Source organism: Strongylocentrotus purpuratus, unplaced genomic scaffold (assembly GCF_000002235.5).
Source record: "Strongylocentrotus purpuratus isolate Spur 01 unplaced genomic scaffold, Spur_5.0 spur5_scaffold_21, whole genome shotgun sequence".
Classification (NCBI taxonomy): domain Eukaryota; kingdom Metazoa; phylum Echinodermata; class Echinoidea; order Camarodonta; family Strongylocentrotidae; genus Strongylocentrotus; species Strongylocentrotus purpuratus.
The window spans coordinates 38,761,460-38,772,550 of record NW_022145607.1 but is presented as its reverse complement, the minus strand read 5'-3'; the positions used below and the strand labels follow the sequence as shown (position 1 = coordinate 38,772,550).

Here is an 11,091-nt window from a genome sequence, read left to right as displayed (position 1 = left end):
GTCATTGCAAGTTGAATACCTTTCATCGCTCCGAACATGTCAGATCCATGATCAGTCTACTTCATGCCATCTTCTTCTCATGACACGTTACACTCAATGGGACTGGCAGGACAAGTAGCATGACTTTAATGCTACTTGTTTATGAGTTTGAATGGATTTGATATAAACAGTTGGATTAAATGATTTCTCCGTCAATTATCTTGTATTGCTCATCTAGGAGTCAAACTTTTGAAATAATTCCCGCGGTCTCCATGCTAGTTTGGTTGTTAGGATACCTTACAACAGAAGTTTGTAAACATGGACTTATTTGCATCATCACTCCATGTTTTCGTGTTTGTTTGCTTCGTTGGTAAGTTCTCTTTTTACAGTTTTGAACTTTGTGTGGCAATGATGTAGCTTATCAAACATCGAAAGCCTGGAGTTCCTTCTCCCAATTTCATGATAATAATAATAATGATAATAATAATAATGATAATAATAATAATGATAATAATAATAATAATAATATTTAATTTTTATATAGCGCTTAATACAAATGTCTCTAAGCGCTTTACAAATATACTATTACCCCGGTCATTGGATTCAGTGCTTGCCCGCACACACTGTGTGCACAATGATGGGGGGTTCTTGTATAGCGCTCATGTCTGTCAGACTTGACACTCATGTGAGCCAGCTTTAAGCCCCCTTTATCCCACTCCCCCTCCCCACTCCCCCTTCCAATACAGTTTACATACATACGGCTGTGTAAGCACATTGCGTTTGACCCCCCCCCCCCCCCCCCTCCTACTCCTGACGCCCCATCTAGGGAAATCCTTGTGATTAATAATTTTGATATGTAAAATACTGCATCTATTTCATGTTTGTACATTGTATAATGTTTCCTGTAATATTAGCCTGTTGGCCTTGAAGTTGGATTAATCCTCTCAAATATTCAGTAACTAATTTACAGGATCATAGAGTAAAGTTATGAGAAGATATAAACTTTCTCAATGAAGAATAGACCAAATTGCCACATTCACTTCATAAAAAGAGGTTTAAAATATATTCCAACTTTACGGGCAAGCGTGATTATTTTCGATATAATTGGTTGGACGGAAGTATCTCCACTTCCTACAATTAGTTGTGCAAGGTCTATGAGATACAATCTGAAAAGTTTAAGCGGGTCTTTCTGGATTCTCTGAAGTGAGAATGTAATCTCTTTCTTTAAAATGACGATCAATGGTATTTGTTTGTTTTGGTTATCCCATTTATTCTAAACACTTATGTCATCTTTAAACACAGTAACTACACGGTACGTCATGAATCCTAAGGCTAATGCAATCGCGTATCATGAAATGTAAAATTGACACTATCTTGATTTTGTTTCCCTTTAAAGTTTGAAAGACATTGTTCGATCTTGTTTAGACAGTCTTGGTACAATATTTGATACATAAATTAATGTATTAATAGCCTGTGATAGGGCCATTTTGTTTGCTTTGTTGACTAACAGTAACATCAACCACTGCTCATTTCTCTCTTAAAGTTTCAATGGGAACAACCATGGCAACACACAGGCCTTTACGCATGGTGGTAAAGGACTTCAGAATTCCATTAAACCAAAACGCTGTAGATCCAGCCGCAGCGGACCAGACGAACGAATCACAGAACGGTGCATCAGATGACTATTCCCCGTCATCCAGCACAGAGAGTGGAGAGAGTGAAGAGTCAGTCACAACCGACGGAGACGCGGTTGGAATCCCAGCCGGAGCGGCCAACCCAGGTACCAACCGCCGTGCCCCGATAAAGCGGATCATACCGGATCACAGCAACACGCCGTCGGTCGCTGACCCATACAAGAAATCTGCGCAAGACAATCACTGGCATTTTAAGAGTTCGACGACAGTGGCGGTTGCAGCTGTTGCGGTTGCATTGGTCGCCCTTATCGCGTCGCTAGGGGTTGGAGCCGCGATAATGTCTCATAAGAATAGATTGGAAGCCGCAGCGGGATTCCTGAGAACCGAAGGATACGTAGAAATGCTTGAAATACCAACACATGACGAACAAGAGTTATGTAATAACGTCAATTCATAACTGCCTAATGCATGTGGATCATCATTTCGATTGCGCCATTCCTGCTATGGTGCTAATGAAAGCTATGAACGGAATTAACCCTGCGCCAATTGATTCAAAGCACCGTTTGCACTATTCATTTTGCATTCCTTGTTGTGCTACGTCAGTCTGACATGATGCGTCAAAGGTCACGCCGGTCGCTGACGCACTCCTACGTCAACATATCACAACGTGCGTGCAACGCACTTCAAGTTCCTTCTTTTTTAAATGATCTACGATATTAATAATGACTCGAGCGAATACAAATTGACGGAGCAAAGCGTGAGACGCGTGAAGTTATTACATCAAAGTTTACGTGTGTAGTTGAAATTTGCCAGTTATCTCAAGATACAGACATATGACCAACACAACCCTAGCTGACAGAACAAGGTGAAAGGTTTCTAACGAATGCTGATGAATCGTCATAAATATACGCATGCGCCAATTTACATTTTTTACATAATTTATTTGAGAAGTAAGCACTGTAATTTAGTCATAAAACTTCAAAATTACAGGATTTTTTTTAGTTCACATTTTTGCAATTAAAGGATGGTGTCGTATATTCCTAACATACTGTATCGAATATGTTATTATTTTTGTTATAAGTCCTTCGACTTATCTTAGCCTTTCTCGATTTTTCTTCCCTCCCCCTTTAATTTGTATTGAACATAATCTACATGCTCATTAGACAGCTCTTATCTACAATTTATAAGCTTAACTTTCGGCTAGATTTCAAGACAAATGTGTTTGTCTAATTTCAGTTTAAATACCATGCAATTGTGTTTATATCTACGTACGTTATTTTTTTTTTTTTACTGTATTATCACTTTCACGACCTGCTATTATTGTAAGTATTTTTACCCCTATTGGAAGAACAATTGTTGTCGTTCTTATTGTTTATTGGTTTTGATTGATGTAATTAATGTGAATGTGAAATATGAAATAAACATAACTGAAGGTGAAACTGAAGTACTTTTGTTACGATCAAGCCTGTCATAAGGGTGGTCTTTTTCTACTGGTTCATAGGATAGTTGACAATAAGTACAATAAAGAGATTAGACAGGAGGAACAACACTGATGCATGCTGATGAGGCTTATTATAATTAATTATATATTATTATCATCATTATTATTATCATTATCATTATTATCACTATTATTATTGTATTAGAAAAGCATACCTTCTGTTCAATCATGACGCAGAGATTTATGACAAGTCTCATTCTTGAAAAGAAAAAAGGCCATTTTAACTATATTCAGGACAATTTAGGTTAATTTTACAATAACAACAAAATTATATAGATATATGCATATAATAGCTGGGTCGATATTGCGGTTTAGTTATTTAATCCCCAACCGTCATTTTCCAATCCTAATTTGTATACTTTACACAAATACAAAAAACGAACAAACCAACAAAACCCTCATTCTCATTTTTTCCGGCACTGTATTGGTTGTCATTGGAAAAAGTTTCAAGCACAATATTACATGGAACGCAGATTATCGTCCATCTACTGCATGATGTACTGAGCAATGAGAAACCATTCTGCCTTGAAATGATGTAACTTATTATTGGCTCGTTTCCTGTTCATTATACATGAGCTCAATGCGGCTGTTGTATAGACGATGAATATTTTGGCAAGCATGACAACTGAGACAGACTTCTGAGGTTTTGCATATGATATAATGATCAAGTGATGAGAGAAATATTGTTACGGTTTAATGCTAAGAATGTCTAGTTTTGATTGAAAATGTCTTGCCCCGGAAACAAAATAACGTCTAGACTAGAGCTGCAGAATAATAGATCAAAAAGAAAGAAGGGGCGAGGGGAAATTACAATAGACCCCTCCCCCTCCTCCTCCCCATCCCCACCCCCACTAAGGCTGTAGCCTTGACCCACTATTCCACCCCTAGTTCCTAATACCCATCCCCTTAATTAGATGACACAAATGCCCCTGTCCGTTTATGGTTCACCAATGAGAGTCCCATATAAACATGACATTGCAGGTTATTCTTGTTGATACGTTTTTATATGTACAATTTATTTCATAACATATTTAAACAAAACAAAGATTGTACCTATCCTGGGGATAACATCAATAAAAATATATAATAAAGTTGAGGATGGTTTTCAAATGACGATTTTCTACAAAATAGATTTCAATTAAAAAATCTAAAGCATAAACACGAATATTTTGTCGAACGAAGCGTTTGAACATGAGGTTAAAACAAAATCGTCCCTTCCAGATATTGTACACACGACTCTACACGACTGTCTGAATTTAAGTTAAACTGTACGGTATAGTCGGCTTAATGCCAAGTGAATAAATGACATAGTGATTCGGTGACACAATGTAGGCATTTTTTGGCATACACCCAATGTCAGAGAGAGTGGAAATCTGGCACATGCCATCGGATTGTTAAATATACATGTACATACCAAGGCGCAGATCCAGGATTTTCCAATAGGGGTGGGGGGGGGAGGGGCCGGGGGTGGCAATTTGAAAATTGCGCAGACCTTTTTTTCAACTCAACATACCAATACTGACAAGGTTATATTAGAAGCACCATACCGGTACCTACAAGCAGGCACAATTTTGGAAAGGGGGCAGGCTCACGTCACGTCTCTTGTCCGATATCAACATTCCCCGTTTTTAAGTCATACAATTTTTGACATTTTCATCGGGGGGGGGGCCGAAGCCTCTTGCCCGAAAAAGTAATTTTCTGGTTTCACAATTTGGCTAGTGAGCCAAACGAGCGAGCAAAAATTTGAGCATGATATGTATTTTGCGAAAGTGTTATATATCACCAAGATAAACGAGAAAAGATATCAAAAATTCATATTCGGGCAGCTCGCTGTTCCCCCCCCCCCCCTCCATCCCGCGCAAAGCGCGGAAGCTTTGACCTTTCATTTATTATTAGAGAAATAAGACGATTTGTTGTAGAATTCTTGACTCTTATTACTTGACTAAATTCAGCCCCCCCCCCATGCGCGTAGCGCGGAAGCTTTGAAGTTTCATTAAATTAATAGAGAACAAAAGAGGATTAGTTGTACCATTCTCGACTCTTATTACTTGACTGAATTCAGTTCTCACCCCTCCCACCCCTCCCCCTTTGACCTTTTATAGTGTAATGAAATTATTAGAGAAAGAAGATAATTCGTTGTTCCATCCTCGACTCTTAATCCATGTCTGAATTCAGTTTCCCCCCTCCCGCGAATAGCGCAGAAGCTTACCGTTTCATTAAATTATTAGAGAAAGAAGACGATTCGTTGTACCGTTTTCTACTCTTAAAGGTAAAGACCAGTATTGGAAACGCCACAATTTCAAAAAATGAAATGGAAGCTCTCATTACCAATCATGTGAAAGAATATGTTTTGACTAATACATGATGATAAAAAATTTGCTGGGAAACCGCCTACTAATTCATATATTTGGCAAATTTGTTTCTCTCATGGTCTGTGAGAGATATAGGGTAGTCCCATATACATCTTTCTGTGTATAGTGCTTGTAACTTTACGAAGAATGGGCCAAATTTCTTATCATTTTGATGATTCCAGAACCTTGCAGATGCTAGATGCTAGATGATCAACCTTTTCTGATCGATTCCACAACGTTTCTTTCACAATGCAATCGCATGACCATAACTGGTCTTTACCTTTAATCATTGTCTTAATTCAGTCCTCCCCCCCCTCCCGCGGAAGCTTTGACGTTTCATTAAATTATTAGAGAAAGAAGACGAATCTTTGTACCATTCTCGATTCTTAATCCTTGCTTGAATTCAGTTTTCTCCTCCAGCGCGAAGCGTGGAAGCTTTGACGTTTAATTAAATTAATAGAGAAAGAAGACGATTCGAAAGTCAGTTCGGGTCCGATTTTTGTGTATTACGGGCCGGACTTTGTTGCGTGAAAAGTACCCCTTTACCGGAGATTTTGGGAACACAAATTCGGTCCCCCCCCCCCCGACCCGGAGTGGGAGGGAGTGGGGGGGGGTAGGCTTTCTTCTTTTTCTTTTCTCCCTTTTTTCGCTCTCTCTCTCTTTCTTTCTTTTATCTTCTCTTTTCTTTCCTTTTTCCTTTTTTTCTCTTCTCCTTTCTTTTGTTCTTTTCTTTTCTTCCTCTTTTTTTCCTTCCCATTTTTTTTGCGCCGCCAATAGGGGGGCCGCGGCCGTTTCGGCCCTTCCCTGGATCCGCCACTACATACACCTTGCATGACTTATCAAACTGTGTGTTGTTATGTGATTCAATTCGTTTTTTTTTTTTGGGGGGGGGGGTGCAAAAATGAGTCCCCACCCCCCCCCCCCCCCCCCACACACACACACTTTTATGGTAATACATGTAAACGTTCAGTTGCACATGCTGATTATTTATCTCGATAACTATCAGTGCAGAATCTCTAATAATTCCCACTCATTGTCTGGCAATTAACGAAAAAAGAATACTTAAAGATAAACTTGAGTTCTGGTAAAAAAAGAAAATGAATTCTCACAGAATCTAACGAAACTTACACTGAATGTTCAAGATTACAAATAAAATCATGTGCCAAACAATTTTGGAAGAAAATGTATACTGGCTGAGTAATGAGCATAGAAAGATAAGGAAATCAGGGTAGTACTAGCCCCGACACCATGTGTGTTGTCCCATATACATCTGTCTATGTAAGTGAGTGTTACTTTACCATAGACTCTACCAAATTTATGATGATTTTGAAGACTCCAGAACCTTGCATTACACACCATTACTTACATGCTATATGATCAACTTTTCTGATCCATTCCACATCTTTTCTTTCACAATGCAATCACATTACCAGAACTCAAGTTTGTCTTTAAATCGTATGTAAAATGGAGAACGTTATTAGCCCGGGTTCGAAGAACTACAAGTGTCAATTGTGAACGCAATGAAAATCGTGACTATCCTGTAGGTTTTTGTTCATGGTGAGAGTTTGTGAGCTCCTGTGGAAAATTTAAATTGGTGCACTTGACTTGATGTATGAAGGGAACATATTCAAGAGGCGTGGGGCAAGGAGATTATTTGCGTGGGATATAAAGAGGAGAAATATGTATTTGAAGGAGGCGCCATATGGCTCAGTGGTAGAGCCGTCGTCTCGTAACCAGGAGGTCCCGAGTTCGAAATCAAGTCAATGCCTTTTGGTAAGGCATTAGACCTCATTACCAGTTTCCTCGGAGAAGACTTAAAGCCGTCGGTCCCATGGTTGTTTACTTAAAAGCTTATACATTCTTTCTTCAACAGTCAGGTAAAACACTCATTGATTAGATAGAGATTATAACAGCACTGTACTAGGCTACATACCTGGACCAAATGCAAATGCATCGAACAAGCCCAGAGCTAGTGCTATATCGGTTGAGGTTAGTCCTAAATTCCGTTCCAGTTTTGGTAAAAACACACCAATGGACTTGATCGTGCCCAGGACAAAACACGTTTGCAGGAAAAGAGCCAGGACCGATTTAAGAGCGCTTATATTATGAAAACTCGAACAAGTTGCCATTTTGTATATACATGTACACTTTGGCCTACGTCAACAGTCAACAGAAGATTTCATGAGCTAATGTATTTGACCCCCCCCCCCCTGTGATCAATGGAGCTTTGGTAACAATGAGTCGTGCATATATTGTTGAAGCAATATTAGTGATTATTATCCCTGTAAGGCTTTGACGTTTCATCTATGTAAGTGGTACAATAAATCAGTGTATTCAATATCTATAGCGCAGTACCCGGATGACTGACCAATATTGTTTTCGTATTGCTCAGTCAACCGGGAACTTATATTTATATCTATAGCGCAGTACCCGTATGACTGATCAATAATGTCTTCATATTGCTCAGTCAACCGGGAACTTAGACTATCGATATCGATAGTCAGCCTGATACAGATAATAATGATAATATTATATGGCTTTGTTTTCGTGTGATACAAGAAAATATTGCTCTCGCTATGACAATATTGGACTCGTCTGTCATAACAAGAGCAATATCTTCTTGTATCACACTCAAAGTCATCCAATATTATATAATTATCCTTTTTATAATCGAGGTATAGCCATGCATATTACATACTTCGTGGTTAAACAAGTAGTAAGAGAGGGAAAAGATGATCTGAAAAGAATTTGAGTAAATATTTAGAATATCACAGAGGCCTGTCATCTCTTTGTTTTCCTCTCCCCCCCCCCCCCCCGCCTCCCTCTCTTTCACGAAATGCTGTATCCCCCCTTTTTTATTAGGGGATGGAGGCCTATACTCCCGTGCCCCCTTTAGCCACTTTGCGAAACAAAACAACATCAACAAAATCATCGTATCCTTGGTTATTGTATTATAATCGGACTTTACCCGACACTTCGAAGTTGTATGGGCACGTTTTTCACTGGTATACATGCGAAAATGTTAGACATATCTCTTTAAAAATATATATTTTATTTGCACTCGATTTATCCAGTCTTTTGTGAATAACGGTACATGTTTTAACGAAAGTCGTGTACCCGACGCGAAGACCCGAGCCCCGATGACCCGATTGTTCGAAGTAGGCTAGAGGTTGTTTTTTCATCTTTTTTGCGGTCCACATAAATATTTGTTTAAATATTTTAAAAATCATTTTCGAAAAGTCATTCAGTCCTATAAATAGAATGGGACAATCTCAGAGAGACGGCGTGGTTTTCAAAATAGAGGGCAGGACCCTACCTCTGGTGCTTTTCAATTTTACTTTATAGCACAAAATACATTTCAGAGTGTCATTGATGAAAAAAGGCAAAAGACCAAACATATTCAGTGATGGCAAAAATGCAAGTATCCAGGGGGGGGGGGGCAGGGGGCCCATTTTCGCCCCCCCCCCCCGAAAAACAGTAATAAAGGAGTAAAAAAATGTTTCTCTCTTTTTTAACCAAAAAAAAAAAAAAAATGATAAAACATGAATTGAATCACATAAAAATGATATTTCATTCAAAGAAAAGGAGAATAACGAGAAGTACATTTTCGGTGACAATTTGTGGCGCAACACTGCGTCTCTGGCAAAGGCAGATGTTAAAAAGGTCATTCTTGTAATGAGTCTTCTCATTCTATTATATCCCAAGTTGGCCACTCAATATTCAAATTTGCATCTTCTTTTTTATCTTTATATATCAAATTGAAATCCAATTACCACATACATATGTGCATGTTTCTTTCTTTTTGTTTTCTATTTTTTTGTTGTCTTTTTCCCTTTTTACCAATATTTTTGGTAAATTATTTGTATTATTATGTATTTTTTGAGGGTAGTCATGCTATCAAGCTTTGCTTATTTTGTCAACCCTCCTGTTTGATGTGTTTGATTAGTTACAGTCAGCCTTACTTTATTCTACATATTCTTTTGTCATGTGTAAATTTGCAATGTTTGTTTGTTATATATTTGTAAAAATGCAAAAGAAAATCAAACAGAAATAAATAATCAAATCAAGCAAATCAAATCAAATGTAAGGGTTATAAGCAAGCTGTTCATTTGCCGAAGCACTTTTAACGTATGCCCCCCCCCCTCTTCTCTCTCTCTCTCTCTCCCTCTCTCTCTCTCTCTCTATATATATGTATATATTTCGCTCTCTCTTTGTCTCTCTGTCTGTATGTTTGTTTCTCTCTCTTCTCTTTCTCTCTCTTTTTTTCTCTCTCTCTCTCTCTTCTCTTACTCACTCTTTCTTCACTTTGCATACTATCAACCTCGTCTCTACACGTCTCTCACGCTCCCCTTGTCCCCCCCCCCTCCTCTCTCTCTCTCTCTCTCACACATACATCTTGCATACTATAATGCTCTCCCTCTATCGGCTACGCCTCTACACTTCTCTCACCGCATCCCGATGCCTTGTCGTCTCTTTCTCTTTCTTTCCTTCTTTATCTCTCTCTTTATACATCCTCATTCGTACCCTCTTTCCTCTACCTTCCTTTCTCCCAATACCCATTTCCTCTCCGTATCCCCACATATGAAACTAGCAATATGCCTCATAATCAGTTTTGTCAAGGCTGCAATAACCGTGATTAATTTCGCCCTTTTATCATTCTTATATATAAAGTAGAAAATAAATTAATAAATTAATAAAAATCATTACTCGGACGGGTGTGGGATTGACATAAAACTGAGTATCACTATCACAATCTGACATAAACATTCTAATTGCTTATTAATGAGACAAAGGTTATGCGGAGGCATTGTGTGGTTTCTAGTTAAGTACAGGAAGCTATGTTAGTTGTGTTTATATTTGCGGTACACCAAGACCTTCGTAAAAGACTGAGAGTTACTATGTCAAACGATTCCTTCCCTAATGAGCATAACGCGCAGTCAAGATAAGTGGCTTATCCGAAAAACATTTTGTATTGCCATTTTGAGATTTCCAAATAAATTCGCCACTATAATATTGTGTTTATGCGGCCGTCATTGTTGGACAGCTTGTGAGTGTCAAGTAACGCCCGGCTGGAATGCTCCCCAGGGAGTGGAGATTGTGCCCACAGTGTGTGTGGGCAAGCACTGAATCTAATGACCGGGGTAATAGTATATTTGTAAAGCGCTTAGAGACATTTGTATTAAGCGCCATATAAAAATTAAATATTTTTATTATTATTATTATTATTATTATTATTATTATTTAGAATAGGGTAACCTCATTGCTCCCACTTTGTGTGTGTGTATGTGTGTGTTTCAATTCTAGGAAAAAGAGAAAAAAAATGATGTACCTAATATCATCTTTATCACAAACAATTTGTTAGTTTTGTGTTCACACTTCTTGGTCAATGTCACTACGTACCCCCTGTAATACAACTATACATTTTTATCCTTTTTTCCTCAATGGCCCATTTATTATCCCTGCTAAACTAATAAAAACAAAACATCGGGGAATTACTGTCACAATGAGTAGGGTACATCTCCATAAAACGGGTTTGCCTTTGATTTATTAGTAAAGAGTGGTATTTTACAGGTTTGAAATTAAAGTGGCGAAAATAATATTATATTTGCATGGAACCTCTACTACA

The 11,091-nt window shown here is 38.2% G+C and overlaps 1 protein-coding gene across 1 annotated transcript; it reads left to right on the top strand.

The window, feature by feature from the left end:
* LOC105444616 lies at positions 1-2,530 on the top strand. The gene is made up of 2 exons (XM_011679099.2): positions 1-349; positions 1,523-2,530. The coding sequence occupies exons 1-2, from the start codon at positions 298-300 to the stop codon at positions 2,068-2,070; spliced, it is 600 nt and encodes a 199-aa protein (XP_011677401.1). The 5' UTR covers positions 1-297; the 3' UTR covers positions 2,071-2,530.
* The last annotated feature ends 8,561 nt before the right edge of the window (positions 2,531-11,091 follow it).

Bases quoted from the DNA above. Each gene is read 5' to 3' on its own strand.
- LOC105444616 (XM_011679099.2), top strand. From the start codon at position 298: ATGGACTTATTTGCATCATCACTCCATGTTTTCGTGTTTGTTTGCTTC. The intron at 350-1,522 runs GTAAGTTCTCTT...TCTCTCTTAAAG, and splicing joins CGTGTTTGTTTGCTTCGTTG to TTTCAATGGGAACAACCATG.